The following is a 24,582-nucleotide window of genomic DNA, read 5'->3' on the forward strand; positions in this document are numbered from 1 at the left end:
AGACACTTGTGGAGAAAATTTAGAGCTTACTTAATGGTGCTCTGAAGTTCAACCCTTACTTATTTACTCCTAGCTTTCTAGCCCTTCCTTCTCATTGTAATTTTATTTACATCTGTATAACCATGAGCCTCAGGTGTCTCCCACATGGAAATAATAAACACACTTAAGAATTACTGTGAAGATTAAAAGATGTAAAGCACACTGTAAAATACAGGAGTTCAGTATTGATAGCTATTAGAAATTAAAAAAACAAAACATCTTTTTCCTGAGTTCAAGATCAAAATCATTATATCAAAGTTTAGTTTAGGTATTTTTTGGACTGTCATAGGTATAAATATATAAAATGTCTATGAATAAAGCCTACAGAGCCCTGGCTAGGTGGCTCAGTTGGTTGAAGCATTGTCCCATACACCAAAAGGCTGCGGCTTTGATTCCAGTCAAGAAATATACCTAGGTTACAGGTTTAATCCCCAGGTAGGGCGTGTACGAGAGGCAACTAATTGATGCTTCTCTCTCTTTCTCTCCCTCTAAAATCAATAAAAACATATCCTCAGGTGAGGGTTTAAAAAAAAACAAAAAACAAAAACAAACAAAAAAAAAGAACTCTATAGGCATACTAAAATTTCAAAACAAAGTTTAACTTAAAAAAATGGTAATTAGTACCTGTTGCTATGTGCCAGATACTGGGCTCTCCTTAATTCTTTCATTTTTATACAATAAACAAATAAGCTGAGGCTCAGAGAAGACTAACTGAAGAAAACAAATACCAATACCACACAGGTACAAATTATGAGCACATATGAAGAACTGAAAGAAAATTCAGTGACCAGAGGGGAGGCGGAGAAGGGGGAAAAGGAGGGTCTAGACAAGGAACTAGTATAAATGACCCATGGACATGAACAACAGGGCAGGGATTGACTGTGGGGGGCTACAGGGCAGAGCAATGAGTGAAAAATGGGACAACTGTAATAGAACAACAATAAAAAAAAAAATCAGGAAAATGAAAGCCTCTCAAATTTGGGATATTAGGATTAATTTATTTTGAAATAATATTCTTTTACGTTTGTACCAAATATATGTTGTCTACTTGCCTCTCCCCGTTCACCCAGTATCCATTGTTTGCTTTTTAGCATTACCTAACTGTCCCTTTGGTTTTCTGTGGCATATATCCATACAGCTATAGATTACATTTCCCAGAATCTCTTTTAGCTAGGTATGGCCATGTGAACAGGCTTTGGCCAACGAGATAGCTAGAAGTGATGTGGAATTTCAGCATGATAGCCTTCAAACTGAAGTGGCTTGCCTTAAATCCTCCACATTCCTACCTTCTTCCTGCTGGCTGAAAATGACAAACACTGGAGCAATAGAAGCCATATGTTAAAAATAACAAACCTGTCCCACTAACCAGCGTACCTGGGTAATCTTAAGCATTAGGGCTCACTTCTCTGAAATTGAAAAATAACTGTATTTGAGCCCCAGTATTTTGAGGTCTCTAATAAACAGGGTCGGGGAGGGGGAGTATATTTACATTTGTTTGTATGAAAAATAATACAATAATCAATGAATAATAATACAAGAATAAACTGTTTTGGATTCTCACAACTGTAAACCTACTTTTGCCCTCCCCTGTATATAGCCCCTTAATTGGTTCTCCAATACATGTCTGTGTAATAACAATTTTTGAAAGAACAAGTTTTGTACATATATAATTTGAATTAATTTGCTCATCTCTTCAAACAAACAAGTATGCAAGAGTTTCTAGTAGGAACAAAATGCCATGGCAAAAGTAAAACTTCTAAGAATCAACAATATAAAGATGGATCAATTCATGATTGAGGAGCTGGAGTTGGGGAAACAGAACAGGAGCAAGGCTTTATGGAGAGAGTGATTTTAGAGCTCAGTGTTGGTGGTATCCCCATACTTCTCCCTCTGGAGAACATTTCCTCTCAGAAGCAACTGATAAAGCTTCCTATTCTTTAATATTACTCAGAAATATCATATCCTTTGTGTAACCTTCTCCAATTTCTCCAGACACAGGTCACTCACTGTTCCATCCCGTGTGTTCAAAGTATTTTGTTCATGCTATTAATAATTCCCGCACAATATTATAATTATTTTTATACCTGTATCTCCCCTCTAACTACATCCTGGAATTCATTAAATCAGAGCCCTTATTTTAGTTATTTTTATAGACCATGATTCACTTCAGCGAAATTAGAAAAACAATATGGAAATTAACATGCACTGAGTAAATAATTACAATTTAAAAAAATGAAAAATGGCCGAAGGCATTGGCTTTCAAACTTTTTGGACCACGACTTATTTTTTAAAAATTTCATTTTTAGATTATAATGCAGAACACGTGTGTGTGAATATGTAAATATAATAAAAGTTTAATGAAATAATACTCTACAACAGTGGTTCTCAACCTTCCTAATGCCACGACCCTTTAATACAGTTCCTCATGTTGTGGTGACCCCCAACCATAAAGTTATTTTCATTGCTACTTCATAACTACAATTTTGCTACTATTATGAATCATAATGTAAATATCTGATATGCAGGATGTATTTTCAGTTACAAATTGAACATAATTAAAGCATACTGATTAATCACAAAAACAATTATGTAATTATATATGCGTTGTCTGATGGTCTTAGGCGACCCCTATGAAAGGATCGTTCGACCCCCAAAGTGATTGTGACCCACAGGCTGAGAACTGCTGCCCTACAAGGACAGTGTTTTGTTTTGTTTTGTTTTAAATCCTCACCTGTGGGCATTTTCGGTCACTGTTTTTTATAGAGAAAGAAAAGGAGTGAGAGAACACTGATGTGAGATAAAAACGTCCATTGGTTGCCTCCGCTATGTGCCGGGACCACAAACACACTCACCCAGAAGGGGATTATACATGCCCAGACCAGGGATCCAACCCTCAACCTAGGTACGTGTCCTGACAAGGAATCAAACCACAACCTTTCTGTCACCAGATGATGCTCCAACCAACTGAGCCACACCAGCCAGAGGGCAAGAACAGTGTATTTTCTATTCGTTTACATTCTCTCTTTTACTTAAAAAATATCTGATCTTGATCTGCTAATGTATTGCAACTCACTATTTAAAATATATTAGCCTAGAACAAATCATTTAGAAAATGAAAAGGGTTCAGCTAGCTAGATGATGACCAAGATCAGACCATTTTTAAATTCTATTAAATTATACTGTACTGAAATCTGTTATCCTTTTTATCTTTTACTACAAACCATAAAATAACTATTAAAGATTTGAGAAAAATCCAAAAAGTATCTACCTACCTGTATGCTTTTGAAAACTAGTTAGTGTCATTGCTTTTTAGGGATCGAAAAACAAATAAGTCTCTTATTATTCAAAATTAGCAATCCAATACAAAAATCCTATTACAAAGTAAACTTTCTTAAAGTACAATATAATCCTATCATCTTAAACTCTGTAATTAAATAAATGAGAATAAAACTGCTACAAACAGATACTTGGAAGAGTAGGTAACATTTAGCATGGCTGTCTGGATTTAGTCATGTTAAATCCAAGTTAAAGAAAGTAAATTCAGAGTTGGGGAATGTGCAAGAAGCAACCAATCAGTATTTTTCTTTCAGAACTTCTGGCCAAGATGGAGGCTTAGACGGACATGCTCGACCTCCCTCTACAACTAGAGAGGAATACAACTACTTCAAAACAAAAGATAACTAGAAGTTCCAGAAAATAAAACTACACAGAAGCCCAACGTATGAAGTTATAAACCAGCGGCGCTCTTAGGGCAGGTAAAAAGAGCGAAAGTGGGTGGTGCTGTTTGCGGTCGCACCAGGGACAGCGGCAGGGAGAACAATCCCAGCTGCAGCGAGGACAATCCCAGCTGCAGCCAAACCTCGGCGGCTCGCGACCCCCAACGCTGGGAGAAGCAGCCACCACATCGCCTCGAACAGTGAGGCCCAGGGGGCGGGAGGACGGATCCCGGTCTCCTAGCGGAATAACTGTGTGAATCCATCTTGGACCCCCGCCCCCACACAAAGCGCCACAGGGCTGCGAAATAGGTTGCGGATCGCCATTGGTTGCTGGGTTGTGACGAGTACACAGGCACTGCCCCCTATAGCCGGCCCGAGAAAACAAAACGCATCTGTCAAAATGAGGCAGACAACTATAGAAATCCCGGTGGCACAGCTCACCAGGCAACAGATGAAGAATCTGACAGATGAACAAATAAGAAACCTGTCAGAGGCTCAGTTCGGGGCCATTGTTATCAGGTGGCTCACAGAATTAACAAAAGATCTGGAAAAAGATGAGAAAGAATCGAAAAACACTCATACTGAAAAGAACAAAACCACTTACGAGACAGATGGTGAGGAAATAAAATCCAGAGTTCAAATCAACAAACCAGAACACAGAGAAGGAACAAACAGTCAACCAGTGCAGAGAGAAAAAACGGGAAGCAAGGAAAATGATGAGAGGATCAGAAACCTCTGGGACAGCTATAAAAGGCCCAACATAAGAATCATTGGTTTGCCAGAGGGCGAAGATGAACTAGAAATTGAAAATTTAAGTGAAAATATAATAAAGCAGAACTTCCCAAAGTTGGGGAAGGAAATAGACTTACAGGTCCAGGAAGCACAGAGAATTCCAAAAAAACTGGACCCAGGGAGAACCACTCCAAGACACATTATAATCAAAATGTCAGAAGTTAAAGATAAAGAGAGAATCTTAAAAGCAGCAAGAGAGAAGAAAAGAATCATGTACAAAGGGGTCCCTATTAGACTATCAGCTGACTTCTCAAGGGAGACCCTGCAGGCAAGAAGGGACTGGCAAGAAATATTCAAAGTAATGAAAATCCAAAACCTACAACCACGAATACTCTATCCAGCGAAATTGTCATTCAGAATAGAAGGGCAGAGAAAGTGTTTCCAGGACAAAATAAAACTGAAAGAGTTCATTAGATCCAAACCACTGTTATATGAGATGTTAAAGGGACTGGTTTAGAAAAAGGAGGATCAAAACTACGAACACTAAAATGAAAACTGCATCACAAGAAACAACAGAAGCTAGGGAATTGAAACAAAGGCAGACTAAACAGGCAACGAGAGTGGAAAAAGAACTATAGAAGACTCTTAGCTACAAAAAAAAAAAAAAAAGAAAATACCACTATTTGTGACTACATGGATGAACCTGAAGAGCATTACACTAAGTGAAATAAGCCAGACACAGAAAGACAAATGCTGTATGATCTCATTTATATGTAGAATTAAAAAAAAAAAGAAAAAAAGTAAATTCAAAAGTTTCTATAGTAAGCATTCAGGAATCAGATAAGAAATAAGGACTATATGTATATATCCTTGGAAGTCACTGAATAATAGTTCATAAAATACATTAAATTTGTTATACTATTAATACATGATAAACCTCAAATTATATAATTTGTATTGACAACAGGAAAGTAAAGCTTGATAACATTAATTTTTCCTCATTAATATTACCTATCACGTGGAAGTCTAACACATGTAGAAATTACATGTTTCAAAATAATCTTTAAAATAATTGAGTAGGAGGGGTTAGTAGTAGGTAGAATTTAGAAATTAAACTAGATTGGCCATGAGATGAAATATGTTGAAGCTAGATGATATGTAGATGAGGGTTTATTTTACTATTGTCGCTACTTGTGCATATGCCTGAGATTATCTACAATTCTTAACTTGGCACAAATAAAATAAATGTATACATTTACGTTTAATTTTCAAGAGATTGTTTGATTAATTTTCTTCTTAAAAAGTTAAACAAATATTTATATGCTTTTAAAATTAATGAATACTGTCACATACAAAAAGAAAAGCCCACAAAATTCCCGGTACTATGTGCTCTACTTTCTAACAATATTATCACAGTCCATATATACCCATGGGAGTGTGTTGCACATAAGAATAACCTCCATGCCCTGACTAGTGTGGCTTGGTTGGATGTCATCAGTCGCTGGTTTGATTCCTGGTCAGGGCACATGCCTAGGTTGTGGGCTTGGCCCTGGCTGGGGCACCATAGGATAGGCAACCCATCGATGTTTCTTTCACATTGATGTTTTTCTTCCTCTCTTTCTCCCTCCTTTCCCCTCTTTCTAAAAATAAATAAATAAAACTAAAAAAAATTCGAAACATCAGTGGCTTAGCTGGTTGGAACATTGCCCTGTAGACCAAAAGGTTGCAGGTTCAATCCTCAGTCAGGGCAGATACCTAGGTTGTGGGTTTGATCCCAGGTCAGGGAACATATGGAAGGCAACCAATCAATGTTTCTCACAACGTCTTTCTCTCTCTCTCCCCCCGCCTCTAAAATCAATAAACATATCCTATGGTGAGGATTAAAAAAACCACCACCACCATCTCCAACTGCTGTAAATCGTAAAGCAAATTAAGTTAATCAATGTAGTATAGCATGACTGGTATAAACCACTGCACACTAGGCCAATTCTTCTGTATAAAACAGATGCTAAAACTGAAATAGAGAGAAGATACTTACATTTTGAGTACTTGTGTATAGCTAGTTGTAATTCTTCTTTTCTTATAAAATTTCCTTTCAGATCAAACTTCCTTTTATTGGTGTAATGGAAAATTTAGTCAACTAACTGGGAATATTGCAGTAGTTGCATCAAATGGCAATAATCCCATTATGATCTACCTCAAGCACAAAAATAAGAATATTCTTCTTGAGGGAATTTAGACTGAAACTCCATTCTTCTCCAATGGCATCATTCCTCTATGTAAAATCTCTTCAGCGTAGTATTTATTGCCTTCTAACATCATTTTTCCTGGGTATAAAACTTACTTTTTGCCTAAGCCTGTCAGAATACCTCACATTGCCAGAACTTTTAACACATACAAAATTTAAAATTATCAGGGTTTTAAATGATCTCTAAAAAAAAATTTTTTTAAACGTCATTCTAATATTGGGCTTGATACAGAAATTAACCTGTCTTATGATCAAACTTCTGTCTCCTACACTTGAACTGCTGCAGACTGTATCTCTCTGTATTTACCATATCCATCTGATACTACAAATATTTAAGGTCTCTTTCTTGATTATAAATTTGTGACAAGAATCTCAAATTTTAGCATTTCAGGATACCTACCACATAGTATTGCAGTTGCTCAATCATCTAAGTCAGCAATTTTCAATCAGTGTGCAGCAAGAATTTTTAAAACATACAACATGTGACTATTTAGTCAGGGAAACTGACCTCTCTTCCTTTAGACTGTCAAATTAAAAAATGACAGTAGCCAACACAATAGCTGTCCAATGTGAATGACTGAAAATTATACCAATTTTTTGGTCAGATCAGCAAAACATATTTTTTGTGTGCCACAGATTTTTAGTAATTAGTGTAGGTGTACCATGATATGAAAAAGGTTGAGAATTACTGATCTAAGTAATTATCTGAGGACACAGAACTGTATTTATGAAAGCAGCAACAGAAGAGATGTAAAATAGCTAATGGAAATGGTGTGCATTAAGAAAAGAGCTCACCACTATTTTTGTGCCTTACGCCTCAACTCTGACAGATACTGTAGATACTGGATCCCAGAAGCTAGTACTGTTTAGCCAAACTTTGAGTGTTTCTTGTATTTTAACCTCAATGATAACTAGATCTCACTTAATTTATGCACACTAAAACAACTTTTGAATGCAGCTAAACATTTATTTAAAGGTGACTTTTTGACTAAGCAGCCATATCACATTATAGTGACATAATATACTCTTAAATATAAACAGTAATGTTCTTAGTTATTCATTTAGAAGAACGTGATTCTAGAACAGTAGATTCCTAAAGTCTCTCCCTAAAACCAGTGCTTTTGACCAGTCCATTCACACAGGTAATACACTCCTACTGGTATCTCTCAATACATGCAGCATTTATTCAGCTATGCTTTTTTCTTCTTTTTCCACCTGGGACTAAACCATACAAAAACTTCAGCATAACACTGAGTAAACCTCAGGGAAAAGACTGCGAAGCTAGGATGTCCAATACATTCTTCTTATCAGGGAACTTGCACTTCTTTGTTGGGGGACTATGACCTCTATAAAAACCTTCTTCATCAATCTTCTAAATACATAGCATTTGTTCTTCCTTCCTTTACAAACTATATAATTTCTCATCATTACTAAGATTACAAAAGTTAAAGAGCTCTGTAAAAAACTTCCCATACAGCTCTTTACATTACTCCAGTAATAAGCTCAATTTGATTTTCTTTCACCTCACCTGCATACTATGGCCCCATAAATTGGAGTATACTTTCCTGATTGTATATTTAAACAGGCTATTCCATTATCACCTCTAGATCATAATCTTTCTTCAAGTTAATTTATAATTTTAAAACAAGGCAAGATGCTGATGACTCCAGGTGATAGCTTCATATATATGCATAAGAATTAAATATGCATACGAACATGCTGGAAATCTTGTTAAAATGAAAATTCTGATTCAGTAGATCTAGAACACACAGGCGAACTTCTAGGGTAAAGGAATCTTTCTATACAGTACTGGGGTGAAGGATAAATGATTCTATTTGTCAAAATCCATTAAAATTCTATTTCACAGAGTAAATGTAATACATGCAAGTTAAAAAAAAATCAAGTTATGTGACTGAGGATCCCACGATGGAAGAATGCAAATGATTAACAAATAAATCTAACTTCATTACATATTTATGATAAAACCACAAAGAAGGGGGAATGAGGCAAAAAGAAGTCAACTTGAGTAACTTGGAAAAAGTCTAGCTAGAAACTGTAATGCTAAGTATAACAGAAACTGTACACTATACATATACATTGCATTTTAGTTGGTAAATTCTCACGAGTATTGCCTAAAAATTCTTAAACTGTTTTATTTATATGTATACTGATGTTGAAATGCATGGATGGTGAAAGCCAGCTTTCCCTCCATTGGAGATGGAAGTTATAAAAGAGCAAAAAATGAAGGTTAAGATGAATCCTGTAGAACAGGATTAGAATTGGAGACATCTCTACAAACTCATGTTTACCTTATATAGATAGACAGATACAGAAACAACTATAGATCTGTAGATACACATGGTTTGGTATATATACCTATATTACCTAGCTGTCTGCCTTATCTGCTCAAAGGACCCAGAAGCAGTGATACCTAAATAGCAACAAACATACCCAGCACCCAAATCTTGGTTTCTAATACCCCTTTCTCCAACAAAAGGAATTAGTGATCTTTGGAGAAATGCCTGATTCTAAGGCAAAAGGATAGGAGTAAATAAGAAGACACAGAAGTCAACCTGAAAGAAAGCTCCCATGGGCAAGCCTAGAATAATGTGAGCAACAAAACTAATTTACTGGATTACAACCCTAAATATAAAATATATATACACAAGTCCATGCTTACAGAAATAACTGACTGAATAAACAGGGAAGAAATGACTTCTTTGCAGAAGAGTTTCACTTAATATATGTAGATATCCCCTCCCAACAGATGACATAATTTAATTCTCAATCCTACCCACAACCCACTTGAGAGTAGGCTAGACAGAGTGACATGCTTCAAAACAGACTATAGTATGGAGAGGGAAAAACAGTAACTTTACAGTGAAAAAAACTGGCAAATACTACCTTGGCCAAGTGATGAAGGCTAACATCATCAGTAATTCCATGTAGGTATTACTCTCCATACAACGTAACTAGAAGAGCACTTTTTGTCTGTGATATTCTTTCTAAAAACTGAGAACCCTAGCTTATCCTAATAAAAACATTAGACAAACATCCAAATTAGGGGACATACTATAGGATACCTGGTCAGTACTTCTCAAGACTGTTAAGGAAGTCAAAGAAGACTTAGAAAGTCTCGCAGACCAGAAGACACTGGGGAGAATTGACAATTAAATACAAAATGGTACTCTGGATTAAATCCTGCAACAGAAAGAGCAAATTAATGGAAAAACCAATGAATTCCAAGTAAAGCCTGGAATTTAGTAACTTTAAAAAAAAATATTTTTAAATACGGCTATAAATCAGGTTTCCCCTCTGGCAAGTGGGAATCATCAATACTGCGTGCGTAACAGGAGTTTTGTGAAGGTGAACTGTGATAAATTCATGTAATGTAATGCACAGTACGCTATATGTATTATGCCTGGCTCAGTCAGAGTAAGAGAGCAATAATTACTGGTTACCATTATTATTGTTTCTTAAGAAAGGAAATATACCCAGTCTCTTGCTGGCATGGCCTATGATACCATTTTGTAATGCAGTTCCCAGAAAATAAAAAGCATGTATAATAACAACAGCATCAATAACAACAACAAAAAAGTGGCAAGGTGCTTAATGACTCCAGGCAAAGAGCTTCATATATGTATGTGTGTGTGTGTGTGTGTGTGTGTGTGTGTATAAATTTAATATGAAAACAAATCACTTGAGAATCCATTTAAAACGAAGATTCTTATACAATTAGTCTGAGGTGGGGCCCAAGGTTGTATATTTCAAATAAGTTCCTCAGTGATGCTAATGTTGCCAGTCCAAGGACCACAACTGGAGCTGAAACTTTCCTATTTCTGTATGTATTAAATTTTCCATAAAAAAATGTAAACAAAACATTTTCTCCACCTATTCTTTATCTCTTGACCACAAAGAAATACCTTTAGTTTTAAACAAAGAACTGTACCAGATATAACCCACCAGTCATCAAGGTCTTAAACAAGCAACTACTTAGGCAATATTAAAATGAGGCAAATACATTTTTTGCCCACATTATCTCATGCCTATAGATGTAAGAGTCAAGCCATATACAATTCTGTTATCCATACAGGTTAAAAGGCTGAATACTTTACAGACCTAGACTAACCACAATCCTAGAAAATTCTGTGAAATTTTTAATTTAGTAAGTTCTATTCGGAGAGAAAGCAACCTATTACTTAAGCTCTTGCTTAACAGTTTGAGTTTTCCAAGGCTACGAAATTGTCTTAGATGATCTTAGATTCAGGATATTTGAGGAAAGAAAAAATTAATATGAGAAGTTGCAGGAAGCACATAACTGAGAAATAGAAATTAACAAAATGAGATGAAAAAGTCATACTTAGTGCAATTAACAACATCTCAGAAAATTTTAAAACCCAGTTTTCTTAACTCAATGATTTCTAACCATTCTACCTTTGGAATTTCACATTTTCCTGTCTTGCTTAAAATGTTTCTTAGCACAAGTTTTAAAATTTAAGAATGAACTTTTTAAACTCTGAGGTAACTACAAAGCAAGCTCAGGAAACATTTTAATTCACACTGCCTTTAAAAATTGTTCAAAATTCATTCAGTGAAAGAAACTGATTCTGATGGCAAAAAATGTTTATAGTATGTGTATACATAAATGCAATGTTTCCAAAAATGGAATATACCATAGTAATATTCAACATAAAACTATATGTCACAGAGTAAATGTAATCTATGCAAGTTTGAAACAGTTAGATGATAAAAAAATGTATCCTATGTTCAATTTAACTTTGACTTGGTGTTCCTTAAATTTAACAGGTCATTTAGACTATAGGGTTTCTCAAAACCATTAAAAAGTCTTTTAAAAACGGAATTTCTATAAAGGAGATTTTCATTTAGAGCATTTCCATTGATCCTATTTCCCACTCTCTGCATACCCAAAACACTTTAAAAGTCGAGACCTAAAGATTCTTGGACCTTAAAACAATAAAAATATTTTCTATAAGCCAAGGAAAATATAAGTGCAACATAGCATTCTTCTTAAGTAAATATAAAATTTACACACATATTTAAAACACATATAAGTACATTAAATCAAGCATTCTTAATACTATGAAAATTTGTAATGAAATAAAAGGAAAAGAATTCTAAGAAACAGGTCAACAAAGCTCAATTGCCAGTTATAGATAAATTCTAAGTAACTAAGGACATTATTGCATATCACCAAGTTCTCTCACTCTATAAGAACTTTCAAGAGTGAATTATATAAGGTAATTACAGTGACTCAAATCAATTCTCAAACTTACACGGACAAACTTACACTACTGAAAATTTAACCTACAGGCAAGCAGAATTTCTTCTGAGTATTAAGCATGTATATCAATCAATCAAAAATTTGCAAAATGTGACTATATATTTTTGGTCTTTACTCATAAATCTATTTCTGAAGTACATTATCAATCAAGATAACTTAAAAATGAACAAATGTCTAACAAGAATTAGAAAAACTTGGTTGAAAATAAGAACATATATCCACACAGGTGGGAACTGATGCTTTCAAATCTTCCAGTGGTATCTTTAGAAAGCTTAACTTCAAAGATACAATAAATTCTGTGCTGAGCTGAAACTGATGTACAGGTGCATCCTGACCCACATTACTTAGTATATAGGTTTCAAAATTGGCAGTTATAACACAGCCAAAGAGACATTTTCCTGCGTGTATTCTTCCTTTCAGTCAATGGAAAGAATCACAACATTTTTAGTAGAAAGATAATTATACCAACTTCAAGTGCTAAATGGCCTTTCGTAATTCTATTTCATTTCATAAACTTCAACAAAGGGAAAAAGAAAATCTGAAGTAAAAATACATTTAAAAACTGTAGCCAATGAAAAGCAAATTTACAATGTATATAATTTTTTCAAGCAGAGTACATATATTTCTTCATTCATCACTCTATATTAATATTTATAGTTAGGGTAACATCTGTTTTTTTTTTTTTTAAAGAAAATCCCTGTATCCATAAAGTTCACCTCTTCATTTTTTTTTTTTTTCACTAGATACAATCTCCCTTCTCTGTACTGCCTTGTTATGAAAGCTTTCGTGGTAATGGGGGCAGAAGGGTGAGGGGCAGGGAAGAACCTGAAAGTTAGTAACAATGACAGTAGAGCAAAGGAAAAGGATAGCATAACAGCATTAAGAAAGAAAATGAAAGTAAAGTAGCAACAGGTCTTACTTCTGATGAACACCAAGGCAGTTTTAAGAACTAGAGAACACTTCTCAGGACAACCTGTATGGGTGAAATGACTCAGAATAATAAGGGAATTATGATTTGCAATTAGTTAAAATAAGTATGCATTGTAAAAGATTAACTAAACTGATTTCTCGGATTTTTTTTTTTTTTTACCTATACTATCAAATCTCACTATTGTACTTTCCTTTGCATTTAGACATGGCAGCAAAATATATTTTAAAATTACGGGAACAGGTCAAAATATAATAGAACAAAATCTCTTGCTTTCAAGAATCGCACTTCCTATTTTATGGGTAGTTTTGTTTCTATGCTTCCTCTAGATATTTCTACCTATTAACCAACTCATTGCTCACTAATGATTCTCCTATTCAATTATGACAGTCAATATACCTGCAGAGACTGAATCAAAGCTGAGTTTCCAGTCCTGTAATTTAGCCTATCAACTTGATGATTCTAGTCTAACTATTGTCTAAAATATTATTATACTCTGTATATTAAATGATAAGATGAAACGTCAAAATTATTCATAGTTATGAGATCATTCAGAGAACTAGTTAGTACAAAGATGGTGTCAGCTCAGGTTTTGTAGCTCCTAAACCAGTACTTGTTCACCTAAATCATGCTACTTTCCACAACTGCTCCTTTTTCACTATGATGTTCTTGTTTTCCAGTCTGCCTGTGAAAGCTGATAAACTAAATTGCCAAAATGATGAGAATATCCCGAGCCTCAAAAAACACAAACAACTGCTTCATTGTCTATCTAACATTTTTCCTGAAATTCTCCTAACTGCCAAAACTATCCTGTTTCTTGTCCATCACTGCACTTAATGTTTCAGTTATGTAGTATCCTGTATGTTACATAAAACATCATGCTAATTTTAATAAGCAAATACATATTGAACACACAACATATCAGGAACTACTTTAAGCCCTTTACATGTAGCATATCAATCTTTAACTTTAAATAATATAAATAATACTGTAATCCCCATTTTATAAGTGCAAAAATCAAAGCCTCAGAAGTTAAATATTTGCCCTAATTCACAGAGCTAATATATAGAACTGGGATAAGTAATCAGGCCGTCTGACTCCAATGTCCATATTCACAACCTCCACATATGATAAGTGTATAATAACTACATTGATTGTATTAGTAATGTGTGGATAACTCAGACTTTGAGATCTACAAAAGAATTTAAAGACTTTGTATTTCAAAAGATTTCTTACATAATAAAATAGCTTAATATGATTTATTCCCATAAACTGTATCTTCTTTGCAAAGACATGGCCCAAGTAAGAACCTTTCATTCATTCATATATAATTAAAACTCAAATGTGAAAGAAAATTGGGGGGGGGTGGTGGAGGTGGGGGTAGCACTGCTGCAAAACTTGAACAAATGTCCAGACTAGCATCGTCTAAAACAACTTTTTCAGTGATAGAAATGTTTTCTGCCTGTATTATCCATCATGGTAGCCACTAGCCACAAGTGACTATTTAGTACTGGAAATGTGTCTAGTGTGATTAACTAAATTTTGAATATTTTGTAATTTTAATTAATTCAAATGTAAATAGCCACACATGGCTATTGGCTCCTATATATTGGACAGTATAGGTAGAAAAAATTCCAGAAAAAGTATGATTATAGACATTCTTATTGCTTTTATTTGGAGAGACAATTTAAATGTCTCTTTTTTCACTTGCTTTAACTCTTAACCCAAACAATATAAACATCCATAAAGATTTAAGAAAAACTTTCTATAAATTCTTCTTTGTGCATCTCGGTAGAAAAAAAAATAATTAAAATTGATATTACAAACAAAGCTTCACATATTAGAAACTTTTTACTATTTGGATAGCTAACAGAATCTGAATCTGAAAACTCTGTCACCTATCAGGAAATCTAAAAGAATCACAAAATTTTCAATTCTCTTCATAAATACTTGATAATAAGTGCTTACCTTGATTCTCCACTACTGTTTCTAACACTTTCTTCATCACTATGTCCATTCATTGTCAATATCAAGAAGTTTTGAAATGAAATATAAATCTTCCCAGTTTAAAAGATGAATATAAATACTGACTTCTCCTTGAATATCAAAAATTCACCGATGAATTTTCTTCAACATTCACAGGTTTCCTGGGACCCTTTTTGATTCACCTAAAATATATTAAGAAAGTAAGAAAATGTCCTGAAGAGAAAAAGATCAAAATGTCTATTTAAAACTTAAACTAATCTATCTAATCCACTAGATTGGGGGGATAAGAAAGGGATAGGGGTCTTTTATTCAAAATACCTAGGTTTCTATTAACTAGAACCTGACCACTATAATTTAGCACACCACTGCTTATTTTTGAGAGAAATTATCACTCTGTGGAGTGATAAAACTTCTGGACTAATTTCAACTGTGTAGCAATATATAAATATATGTAATAGATAACTAAAGCAAAGTGGTAACATATAGTATAAACATACAACCCAATAACAGAAAACAAAGTCTCATTAAATACCTGGTCAAACTAATAAAGTAAGGGGGAAAAGGTTGCCTTTAACAGAGCACTAATACCTATCATCAGCAACTTGATATACTCGAGTGAGGAAAAGTTTTGAAAAATGCTCACATGAAAGCAGAACAAAAGGGTATCATATGTTAATCGTACGAAAGCAGAATAAAAGGGTATCATATAATCTTAACAAAAATGTGTAAGTCAAAAAATAAGTATGTTCTTTCACAAGTAAACCGATAGTGGACTGAAAAAAAATATTTATTCAGTTTAGACTTGCAGAGATTCCATTTTTAAAAAAAGGTAATAAAATGTATACTATGATTTGGGACAAAAAATAATAGATCAAGACACAGCATGTCTACCTTTCAAAATATCAGCATAACACTACAGAGTCACCTATGAGCCACCCACGAATAAACAAAGGAGATCTCTGGCAGGGGAGGGAGAGGAAGAAGCGGGGGAAGGAGACGTCAGATCCTTCCCCAGCCAGAAAGTACCAAGACAGCCAGCCGACTGAGAGCAGAGCTGTCCTCCGACCTCAGCACAGAGAATTCACTCCTACGATCATTTCCACTCCACAAAAAAAGGGGGGAAATAAGCCGTTGCTAACTCAATCATAGCAAACTCTGCATCTAGATCAAGATTTTCATTATCTAGAGACTACAGCCCAGTATACTTTGCAAGAACTGGCTATCCGAAAAGTAACTATTCCCCTAACATTTATTCCTGACGTTAAATATTCATTCCAGCTGGTCAAAGAGCTTTACTATTAACGTAGTGTTAAAAATCTAGGTACTCTAACAAACTGCCTCTTTGCCAAGAAGTCTCTTCGTAGAAAGTTCATTCCTCTTTTCGTTCTTTTCACCTTCCTCTCGCCCCTCAAAATGGCTTTCTCCGTTACACTGTAACTTCCTTTTTCCCCCCTCATCTTCCTTCTCCGAGTAAGTCCTCTTTCTGAGACCCTTCTCACAACCACAAGTTCTGAAACCCCAAGCGCATGCAGCTCTCTCCAGCCTTTCAAGCGTCTTAACAATGACTCTTCCCTAAGTCTTTAAACCTCTTCAAGCCTCTTCTGTGTCCTGTCTTTTAACAGTTGCGTTGCTTCCGCTAAGTTTTCAAAGCAGTACTCAAAAGGAGACTGGAAACCTCTCCCTCATCTCTCCATCGCAGCTTCGCCGCTATCAGCCACCCACCCTAACCCAACCACCCGACCCCGCCCCCGCCCGCGGGCCTCCCAAAGCCTCCATCCTGGTCCAGGAGTCCCTCTTCCCGCCTCAAACTTCTCGCAGACCCGCCCCGTGCCCTCCCTGGCTCGCCCGGGCCGCCGCCCCCTCCTCTCCCCCTCCCCCTCCGCTCCCCACGTGCAGGGAGCCCGGGTCGAAGTGGGACCGACATACCAGCCAAATGCTTACTGCTTGAACCTCGCAGCGATCCCCTTGCGGCCCCGCCAACCCCACGCCGAGGCGGCCCGGGATCGACCGCGAAGCTGCCTGACCGTCCGGCCCGAGGATGCGCTTCGCGGCGCCGGTCTGCGCTCGCCACAAACACGCCCCCTGAGCGCCTAGCCCGTCCGCCACCACTGCCGGACGTCGCAGAGCCTCCCCGGCCTTCACCCGGAGTCCGGCCGCTGGGCCGCCGCCCGGACACAGCGCCGCCTCTACCCTCCGCCCGACAGGTTCCCGTCTTCCCCGCCACATCCTGACCCGCCCGCTGCCCCCTTTCTTACCGGCTAGCTTGCGGGATTCGCGGGGCGGAGAGAGCCGACTCGGATCGGCGGCCTGCGCCCGGCCCGTGGTCTCTTCTGCCGAGTGAGTCCTCAGGCTCCGGCCGTCTCGGGGTTAGCAGGAGTCCGTGAAGGGGAGGGGGAAGGGGAAGGACGCGGAGGGAAAGGGGAAGCCCCGGCCGGCGGCACCAAGCGCGATCCCCTACGGAGCTGATCCAACAATCAATTCATTATTGAAGCACCAACGGAGAGGGCAGCAGGATCGAGAAGCAATCAGCCGTCGTCGTCACCCCCACTGCCACGCGCGCGCTCCCGCCGTTTATCGGCTCCCAGCAGCCGCCATGACGCCGAGAGAACGAGCGCAACCGTCTCCGTCGTAGCCGCCTCCACCGCCACCGAGGTCGCCGTCGCCTCCGCCTCCCGCGCGACGTAAGCTCCTCGGCTCACTCCCCTTCCCCACTCTACGCGAGGCTGGCTGGCGGGCGAGCGGGCGCGAGCACGCCGAACGCCTCCGACAGGCGCGCGGTCGGTGGGCGGGGCTACGTTGTGAAGTTGTAGGGCGTAGAAAGAAAGCGATTGGTACTGAGTCCGAGCGGTGTGCGAGTGCGCGCACGCCTGCTGATGGGGGCGCGCTCGCCCGCCGCGCGGGGGCCGCCGGACTCTGACCAAGGCTGTGGGCCGCTGATCCTTGCTTGGGCACCCTCCCTTAGCGGCCCTGAGTTGAGTTCCGGGAAATGGGAGCTGCAGGCTCGCCCCGTGCGGGTATGGACGCTATTCTGGACGGTTGCGCAAGGAACTCGAGGCTGAGAGACTGAAAAGGAACGTGGACGCAGGGAGGTGGGGAAATGCTGAAGACTAGGATGGGGTTAGGTTAGCCGCGGAAGGGGCACACTGGATAAATGGAGGGGCCAGGTTTTTCGTGAGGTCCTGTCGCCCAGGTCTCTCCTGGGTCTTGAGTGCCTGCAGAAGGGGGTGGGGAGGGGGTTGCTGCGTCACACTAGGCAGCCTGGGAACCTAACTGTTGGGCAATTGTGGTCACCTCCCGCCTCCTACGCTTAGGCGACCTGTATCCGAGGCTCCCTCGGGGGCCTAAAGCTCCGTGTGGGCGGGGCAGCACCTGAGAAGACAGAAAATAGAGACCTACTTGTTGACATCCTGTGCTGCTTCTTGATTCGTTTGTGGGCAGCTCAAGCCTGGTTCAAAACAAACAAACAAACAAAAAAAAAACCCGTTTACAACCTTTCTAGGTTCCTTCCCTGGAGGGCGGGGTGCTGAATCGCAACAAAAAAAGCAATTCGAAGGATGTTAACAACTGTCTTCAGTTTAAGGGGCTGCAATTTAGTTGACAGTTTCTTTCATAACTGACTGCGGCCCCAGACACAATCCTTTAGATGTATTAAAGGAAACACTATCTTTTCACGCATGGTGATGTCCTGCTTCACTCTTTTTGAAAGCATTTATTTTAAATCAAAAATCTTTTACACTTCATTATTTTTCTGGTCCACATCAATCTTGAATCAATGGAAGCTAAATTATGAAACTTAGTAATCTCATTCTTCAGTTATTTGATTTGATGTAAAGGCCCACCTTCCAAGTCATGAGTTGAATGTGGTAAATACATTCCCAAAATAATTCTTTCAGCATATGGGAAATAGTCAAGTTTTATAAACAGTTTGGTTCAAAGCCTTCAAAAAAAGATCTCAAAACACAATTCCAAATATGTGTCCATTATATGTAAGGGTATCTCTTCACCCTTGCGGCATAGAGAAAAGCAAACGGGTACACATGCTCTACTAAAAAAAATATATATGTCTGATCAAATAATGCAACAAAATGAAGCATTGCTATACTTTGCAAAATGATTTGTACTCAGCCTCTTTTTCTTTGCCCCTAGTTATCAAATAGGTATGATGCTGGGTTGTGAGGAATAACTATGAAGTCCCTAAAAGTAGGAGCGGAGTGCTAATTTTTAGTATTATGTTTTTAAAATATAATAACAGTGCCTTAGTGATAGGAACTTCCTGTACCGCCTACTGATTTATTTCTTAGATTACTATAATGGTAAGTAAAAAATAAAATCTCCAGAAAAGCAGTATTCATGGCAGATACAGAATTTTGTAATCAGAAGTATTAATCAGATAAAGTTTTCAAATAAAACTATGCTACATTTTTATCATTATTGTATGGATATAATCTGTTTTCTGAAAGCACATGCCAAACCTTTTTAAACTACTGATTTGCCATTTGGATGTGATATGCTGTATATATACATATGTGATATGCTTGGAGATTTATATATCTGGTAAAATCCTTACATAATTTATGACTCCGCAGAATTTTATTTTTTATTTTTATTAAATTTATTGGGGTGACACTAGCACAGAATTTTAGAATGTTGAGAATGTGGAGAAATACAAGGTAAGTAAAAAATTGGAACAATTTCTTTTTCTACTGTTATCTGCACAGTTAAATCCTTCGTTGCACTTAGTTTGACTAAACTGTCTTTATCTCAACCTATTGGTACTAAAAACAATAGAAAAACTCTGGATAATCTCAACACATGACTTGTAAAATCCCTGGAAATTAACATCAATTAGGAAGGCTTTATTACTATCTTTTTCCACTTGAGAAATTTTAGATTCTTTAAAAAGAATATTACTTTTACAAAATCTAGGACAGCACTTTGTGAGTCTTTAATTCTGGTATGCTCTACTAGGGTTAGTTACTAATGGGTAGGTACCCTTAGGTGGAGATTTGTAACATAAATGACAGTGACAAATCTGCTTTTCTGTTAATATTTGGATGCCAAGTAGGATTTTAATTCCATAATTGTGTTCTTGTGGCCTAGAGGATTTTGTGTATGAGAAACTGCTAAAATAATCAGTATTAAAATACTCTAGAATCTCAATCTATGACATCATCACCCAGGTCCTTCCCAAACAGAAGAGCTTTCCAAATATGATACTTAAATTTATAAAGTCCTCTACAAATAGAACCCACAAAATTCCATGTCACCATTTAGTGAAAATTTACTGTACATTTTTCTTTGATTTTCTTAATCATAAATTATATAGGAGAAACTGAGGAGCTCTGGTTCTCAGTGTTGTGCAAGGGGCAAGAGTAAGTCATCTAGGAAATTTTTCCTAAGTACACATGCCTGATACTCCCATTCCTCCCCTCTTCTGATATGCAGAATTTCTAGACCCTAGGTATTGTTTGGAAAAACTTTCTTGGATTGTTCTGATATCCACCAACAGCTCATCTACCTTGTTTATAGCCACTGTATTTGTGTATTTGTATTAATGAATGAATCACTAAGTTAAATTTCAAATGGAATATTAGTACAGATGATACTAAGAGACACTATAAAATATAATAGGCATTTAAGTGGATACAAAGATTGTTTACTCATAAAATTAAGTGTACACACAAAGAAAAAAGTAGCGAACTTCAAAATATCAATTGGTGTGTCAATGCTATTATCATTCCTTCAGATCCTTTATTGTCCATTTTACCTAATCTATGTTGTCTTTAGCTTTTATTCTTAATCCCCTCTACTTTGTTCTCTCTACATCTATACTTCCAGCTCACCCTGTGGGCTCTCTTCAGGCTTGAAATCTTCTGAAATCACTCCCCTGCTTTAAAAACATATATTTAAACATATCACATTTGCATACCTAATATTTTAATTACCTAGTCTTTTCACAATTCAATTCCAGCATTTCCTCCCATCATTGTCAGCAGACACTTGACGCTCAAGCCACACATTTCTTCAGGTCATTGGAAAGGTATATCTCATTGTAAATGGATATAGTCCATCTGTCTTATGAATCAGTCTCTTGTAGATTTGTTTAAATCATCAGGAACTGTTTAGTGCCATGACATAACTGACACCCCATGAAACATGTTACGCAGCTTTCTCTGCTCCCTTTTAGCGCATCTAATTGTATATTCTGTAAATGCAGCATGTCATTGTAATAAAGCATTTGTATTTATACATTGTAAGCTCCTTAAACATAGGCTCTGTGTGTCCCCAGTGCTCTATATTGACATTCATTCAATAAATTGTATCCCAGACATTCTGCTGGGGCAGGGGAGAAAGGATTATAATACAGAAAAACAGGCATTTTCAATAGCTAAAGTGTAGTACAGGAAACAATCACATTACAAAATCAACAACAACAACAAAAATGGTATGAAGAAGCATGTAGTGCTGTGAGAATTCATAATGGAGAGCCCTTTTCAGAAAAGTCTCCCAAAAGGAAATGACATGATTTAAGAACTGAAGAACTGGTGTGAATTAGGTAAAAGGGAAGTGAAGAGCTTTGACAAAAATTCTTGAGCCAGAGAAGTGATGTCAGCTTACATCTCACTTTGCCATGGGTAGGACTTTTTCTTTCAGCAGTGTCCTCATTTAAATGGTAAATTTGTCACTATATCTATAAGGGACTATAAGAAGCATGGTACTACTGGAACAGACAGAACTCAGGAAGATGAAAATGTGTAGGGACCAGGCCATTCAGAGCCCAAAGACCAGGAGAAAATAAGTAGATTTTTTCCCTTGGAACAAGGAGAAACCTTTGAAGAACTTTGAACTGGGCAGTAATGATGGAATTTGCAAATGGGAAAATTAACTCTAGCTCTAAATTCCAAAAAAAAAAAAAAAAAAAAAAAGGTTAGAGGCATGTCAAAGTAGGTAAGTGAGTTAGGAGGCTAAAAGGTTAGAAATGATAGAGGCTACCCTGTTGTCAAATCTGTTGCCCCCAAAATACAACAAGGATGCCAGCCTGTTAAGTCAAGCACACCGTTGTCCGGGGACAGCCAGCTGACCTGGAATCTGCACGATCCTTCCCCATGTGGGAAGGCCACCCTCCCCTCCACACCCCCATTCTTATTAGGAATTTCTGGACCCAAGGGTAGGTAGGACAACGACCATGTCCAGCTTGAAGCACCTAGAGGAGCACGAGACCTTCACCCATGGTACTTTATAAGATTATAAAGGGTCTTGAGTCTGAGAGGGGGGCAATGTTATTTTTTATTGTTATAAAAATAATTTTTTTAAAAAGTATATAGGAAAGGGTGAAGCCAAGGAACATATATGCACGACCCATGGACATGAACTAGGGGGGGTGGAATTGCTGGGGGGGAGGGGACTGGGCGGAGAGGAGCAAAGGGGAAAAAAACTGGAACTGTTGTAATAAATAAATGATAGAGGCTAAAAGATCAGAAATAAATAAGATTAAGGTAGTGTTATGGAAGTAGAATGTATATATAAGGAAGGAAGTAATCCACAGGATTTATTAAGGCTATTGAATTCAGGGTTAGGGCAAGAATGGAAGCTGTACATATAATGGACTGATAAAACTTGATGACATCCGTTTGAGTGACAGTAAGTTGAGAGAGGGGTAGATGTGGAGATGTAAATTTAGTTTAGGAGTTATTGAGTTTTTGGATTGAAGTCTGGAGCTGCGAATGGAAATCTAGACTGATTTTTTTTTTTTTAATGTTGAGTGTGTAGGGAGAAATTACAAAGTTTTGAGTATACATATGAGTACATGAGTAGACTTGGAAGATAGCCTAGGAGTGTACAGTGAAGAACTTTGAATTAATTTTTGGCGAGGTAAAGGAAGATGAACTGAAGAGGGAATTGAGGTGTCAGAAGGGTGCTGTACAATGGAGGACAAAGACAAGTGCTTCAGGGAAGGAGTGGTGCTCCTGTGCTGTTGTGAAGTTATGTGAAATAGAGCCTGAATAATATCCACTGGATATAGTAACAAGATGGCCATCATTACCATAGCAAAAACTATTTTGTTGGAATAATAAATCCAGAAGCCAGATTGTAGTGGAATGTGATAAAGAAATGAAATCAGTGAGTACAAATTTCTTTCAGATGGTTTGATTTTGACTTTGACTTGAGAAAGAATATGAATTTGTTTTTTTGTGGGAGGGGGCAGTGAAATATTTAAGGTGTTTCAAAAAATGGGAAGTGCCCTTTTGAGAGAGGTTGAAAACGTTACAAGAGAGGAGTTAGCTGCAAAAATTGGCCAAAGGGATTAACACATTAATCATCTAAAAATGAAATACATTAATATATTGAAAGTCTGATTCTGGAAAAAATATAATTTATTTTCAATCAGTAACTGAACAGCAGGTAACTGCTGTTTATAGTTATGAGCTCTAGGTAAGGTGGTTACCTAATTGGTGTGATTGAGCCTGTCTCTGAGCCTTCTACTCCCTGAATATGTACCATACCTCATGCTCTACTAATGTTTGAAAAGCCATTGATAGAAATTATTATAAATCATATACTCCTGAGAAGGGTAATGTGTTAAGATAGTCTCAACTGTGCCAAAATTTAGAATGACTTAAGGAGCTTTACAATTAAAATTCTCAAGGCCTACCTCAAGAGATTCTACTTCATTTTTCTGAGGTGGGTCCTTGGCATATACATTCTTTAAAAGTTTCCCTTTTTAAAAGATGATTCTAATGTGCCATCGGTATTGAAAAACTATGGACATATTAACACTGCATTGACTTGTAACATTTAGTTTAGATGAAGTTGGAGAGGCAAGGACACTTATTTGAAAAATAGTGTTTATTAATGGCGTGGGGGTGGGGATTTTGTCCCACAGGGAATACTTTGCAAAATATGGATCAATTTTGGTTGTTAAAATGAAGAGAGATGGGTGCTGTTGACATATAGTGGGTAGAGGCCAGTGATACTGCTAAAGATCCTACAGTGCACTGGACAATCCTCCACAACAAATAATTATCTGGTCCAAAATGACAACAGTGCCATTGTTGAGAAATTCTATATCAGGGATGGCAAGGTAGGTAGTAGTTTTCAGTGAAGTCTTGATGGATGGGGGTTGTGGTTTGATAAAGTTACTAATGAATGAGGATCTATTCTACCTACTTAGCCTAAATTCAGCCTTGCTTAAAACCAGCAACAAAAGAACCAATACATTTGTAGAACTAAGAAATGTGACTCACAATATGAGGAGACTACATTATTTTTCTTGTTTTTAAAAGAAAGTATAGTACAACTGAAACGTTGCTGGTAGGGCTGTAAATTGGTCACAGCAACTTTGGAAAATTGATAGGCACTATCCATTATAGCTGAACTTAGGCCTATCTGATAATTCATCAGTTTCTCTCTTGAGTGTATATCTAAGAGGAATGAACACAAGTGTCTACTAAGTCTTATACTGTGTGAATGTTCATGGCAGTTTGATTCATTATGGCTTCAAACTGGAACAAAATAAAGTCTATTCATACAATGGAATACTACTCAACAATGAAAAAGAATAAACTGCTACACACAGAGCATTAGCTAAATATAAAAAAATGTCAAGTGCATTGGTTTACTATATGTGGTG

The 24,582-nt window shown here is 37.3% G+C and overlaps 1 protein-coding gene across 2 annotated transcripts in view; it reads right to left on the bottom strand.

Annotated features, from left to right (window-relative positions):
• Positions 1 to 17,703, bottom strand: part of CHD1 (chromodomain helicase DNA binding protein 1) — an 82,336-nt gene extending 64,633 nt beyond the window's left edge. Inside the window, exons 1-2 of one of the 2 annotated variants that reach the window (XM_090276522.1) lie at positions 17,207 to 17,703; positions 14,934 to 15,133 (exon numbers count right to left, since the gene is read on the bottom strand). In XM_090276522.1, the coding sequence (XP_090132648.1) occupies positions 14,934 to 14,986 (53 nt within the window). In that variant the 5' untranslated portion in view covers positions 14,987 to 15,133; positions 17,207 to 17,703. The remainder of the gene's footprint in view (positions 1 to 14,933; positions 15,134 to 17,206) is intronic. The other variant, XM_090276523.1, reaches the window with a different exon arrangement.
• Positions 17,704 to 24,582: the final 6,879 nt, after the last annotated feature.

Source organism: Furipterus horrens, unplaced genomic scaffold, assembly GCF_987537825.1.
Source record: "Furipterus horrens unplaced genomic scaffold, mFurHor1.1.pri manual_scaffold_5, whole genome shotgun sequence".
In the NCBI taxonomy this organism is placed as follows: Eukaryota; Metazoa; Chordata; class Mammalia; order Chiroptera; family Furipteridae; genus Furipterus; species Furipterus horrens.